The 3,567-nt window shown below is 37.7% G+C and overlaps 1 protein-coding gene across 6 annotated transcripts in view; it reads left to right on the top strand.

Annotated features, from left to right (window-relative positions):
* LOC144979706 (proton-coupled folate transporter-like) overlaps positions 1-1,386 on the top strand; it is a 47,652-nt gene extending 46,266 nt beyond the window's left edge. For all 6 annotated transcript variants that reach the window (XM_078926682.1, XM_078926647.1, XM_078926676.1 and 3 more), the window contains one exon: positions 1,230-1,386. In XM_078926682.1, the coding sequence (XP_078782808.1) occupies positions 1,230-1,347 (118 nt within the window). In that variant the 3' untranslated portion in view covers positions 1,348-1,386. The remainder of the gene's footprint in view (positions 1-1,229) is intronic.
* The last annotated feature ends 2,181 nt before the right edge of the window (positions 1,387-3,567 follow it).

Below are 3,567 nucleotides of genomic sequence, written 5' to 3'. Positions count from 1 at the left end.
GTGGGGTTCCCTACCTCCACAGTGGGCAGGGAAGTACTCACCGTGTCTTCTATCCCCTTATATATGTTTTCCAACATGCTTTCTGTCTTTGTCTTGGAATGAGATTACTTGGTTTTGTCCTGGCCCTGGCCGGAGTCCTAGCTGGGAGGGAAACAGTCAAATGCATAGTTATTGTTTTGGGAGATGATATGTTTTTCCTTGTAAATCATCTCTCTGTTATGAATTATTATATTTGTTATTTTGAATGTATAATGTAAGCATTTGAGTGTGTTCCTCTTTGTTATATTTTGCGCTTGTGTCCGGATGAGACTTATAGGTGATCTCAAACTAAGAACATTGGTGGTATGCTCTTGGAATCTACATCTGATCCCTATTTGTTCCCAGTTCCCTTATGTCTTACTTTTTCTTGGGTGCTTTTTAATTGTAATTCTAGAACTTTTTACTATCCCATTTTCTTCCTTTTTACTGGCGCTGATATAACCTAAATGCGTTGCAAGCGCCGTAAAACCCTTAAAAACAAAAACAAACAAACGATAACAGAGTTCACATATTGTTAATCTAAAACCTTCAAATGTTCACTCATCTGAGACCTTTCGGTTTTGTTCAAATAAGAAAAATCCGAAAGCATGGTCTCTAATCGATGCAAAAAAAAAATTAATAAAATAAGCTTTACGTCAATAGCTATTCTAGTGTTCAAACCAATTGTCATTAAAACCCGTCAGAAGATATCTATGTCAACGCGGGAAGTGGCACGGACTATATTATAGTAGCAATAAAAGTAGTAGTAGTAGTAGTGGTAGTAGTAGTAGTAGTAGTAGTAGTAGTAGTAGTAGTAGTAGTAGTAGTAGTTCTTGTTGTTTTTGTTGTTGTTGTTGTTGTTGTGGTAGTAGTAGTATTAGTAGTAGTAGTAGTAGTAGTAGTAGTAGTAGTAGTAGTAGTAGTAGTAGTAGTAGTATTACTAGTTGTAGTAGTAGAAGTAAATATCTTTAATATTGTAGTAGTCGTTGTGGTAGCTGTAGTAATAATAGTAGAGGCTGAAGAAGAAGAAGAAGAAGAAGAAGAAGAAGAAGAAGAAGAAGAAGAAGAAGAAGAAGAAGAAGAAGAAGAAGAAGAAGAAGAAGAAGAAGAAGAAGAAGAAGAAGAAGATGTTGATGATGATGATGATGATGATGATGATGATGATGATGATGATGATGATGATGATGATGATGATGATGTGCCTTTTTCAGATATCTTCGGAAGCAAAAGGCTGATCTCATCCTTACAGCGCCCATCTCAAACGAGGAGAATGGTATTCATGATGAACAGAGAAAGGATGAGTCGGAATTGGAATTCACACAATTTTAAATAAAAACAGCTTCAAGGCAGTTGTAATTTCCTCATTCTAACCTTCTGTTTTGAATACTAATTGGAGTTAGAGAGAGACGGAGTGGGAGGGATATATATATATATATATATATATATATATATATATATATATATATATATATATATATATAGAGAGAGAGAGAGAGAGAGAGAGAGAGAGAGAGAGAGAGCCAATAATGGGTATTTGGTGAATGCGGTTACCACAGATTCTGTCCCTTAGTTGTAACCAACACAGTGAATAGTCTTAAGAGGACAGCTCAAGGTGAAGAATTTTTAAGGATTCGATTATTTCTTCAAGTGAACAAAACTCACAAAATCACACCATTCATTTTAAAAACAATCCTTAACACCGAGATACCAGTCCCGGGGGAGAGGTCATTGTAATTTTTTATTTATCCACAAATTAAGGGACTGGATTGGTAGATAATGCATTCACTCAATAGTGGGAGAGGGAGAGTAGTAGAAGAAAATAAGCAGAAAATGACAGTGACGGGTAAGAAGGAACATTGACAAGTAGAAAAATACAGGAAGAGAGACAAGATAGAGAGAGAGAGAGAGAGAGAGAGAGAGAGAGAGATATTTCTGGTTGGTCGTTTATGATATCCTTAACTGTTGGGTTTTTTTTCTTGGCGGCGTCAAACATTTCACCCCGTTTTCCATAACCAACTCGTTTTGTTATTATTGTTCTTGTCAATACAGCGCAATGTGGTCGATTTATCCCAGATGCTTTGGCGTCTAAATAATCGTCATCTCATTCATATGCTTCGAAAAGCCTTCTTCTGTCATTTAATGATATTTTCGAATATTCTTTGCCACGTTTTCTTGCTGTCTACCGGTGGAAAACAAAAACAGACCTATCAACAAATGATAAGAAGCTTGGGAACAAAATGATTTCAGGTTGCCGCATTTGAATTCGCCATTTTTATTTGTGTCTATTAATGGTGCGTACTCGCATTCAAAAGTAGTCAATAAAATTGAATTCTCTTTGCCGCATGTGGATTCCATATGCCGGAATTTCGATTTCTAATTGTGTAGGTAGCATAGAATTAAACGAATGAGAATACGTACGAAGCCTAAAAATGTGTCCACCAATGAAAGCATTCAGCGCCATTTTGTTGTTGGCTGAGAATGTAGTAATTACCATTCATTCGGTATCTATGTCAACATAACGACACAAGAAAAACAACAAACAATATCAAAATCCACAATGAAATGTTTCAGAACTGTTGCGTATATTTATGGCACAACGAAGCTGTCAAAAAATGAAGTTAGAGAATGTGTGTAATCATGTATTATAATAACCTGTAATGTGTTTTCCAACCACCACATCATCTACTACTACAACCACCACCACAATATCATCACTAACACTATACTACAACCACCAGCCCCACATCATTATCACTACCACTACTACTACCACCACCACCAGCACATCATCATCACTACCACTACTACAATCACCACAACCACATCGTCATCACTACCACTACTACTGCAACCACCACCACCATATCATCATCATTACCACTACTACTACAACCACCACCACATCACTACCTCAACTACTACAACCACCACCACAATAGCATCACTACCACTACTACTACAACCACCACAACCACATCGTCATCACGACCACTACTACTACAACCACCACCATATCATTACCATTACCACTACTACTACAACCACCACTACCACCATATCATTACCATTACCACTACTACTGCAACCACCACTACCACCATATCATCACCATTACAACTACTACTACAACCACCACAACCACATCATCATCACTACCACTACTACTACAACCACCACCACATCATCATCACTACCACTACTACTACAACTACAACCACCACCACATTATCATCACTACCACTACTACTACTGCAACCACCACCACCATGTCATCATCATTTAAATATTTTATTTTTTTAAAATTGAGCTTTATATAGTGCAATATCTACTAAATGTGCTCAAAGCACTTTACAAGGGGTCCCTGGTCAACATTTAACAAGTAGGACGGGACATGACGCCTGTTAGGCGATATTACAATTTTTCGGACAAAGACAACTCTGTTAACGGCCAGGTACTCATTTTACACCGGAGTACGGTGAGAGAATGTGAGTAAAGAGCCTTTTCCAAGGACTCAACTATGCGCCGAGCGCGAGGCTCGAACCCAGGACC

The sequence above is a fragment of the Berghia stephanieae genome, chromosome 1 (genome assembly GCF_034508935.2).
Source record: "Berghia stephanieae isolate SIO BIC M18660-M18661 chromosome 1, UCSD_Bste_1.3, whole genome shotgun sequence".
Taxonomy (NCBI): domain Eukaryota; kingdom Metazoa; phylum Mollusca; class Gastropoda; order Nudibranchia; family Aeolidiidae; genus Berghia; species Berghia stephanieae.
The sequence above is the reverse complement of the archived record's forward strand: the minus strand, read 5'-3'. Positions and strand labels throughout refer to the sequence as shown.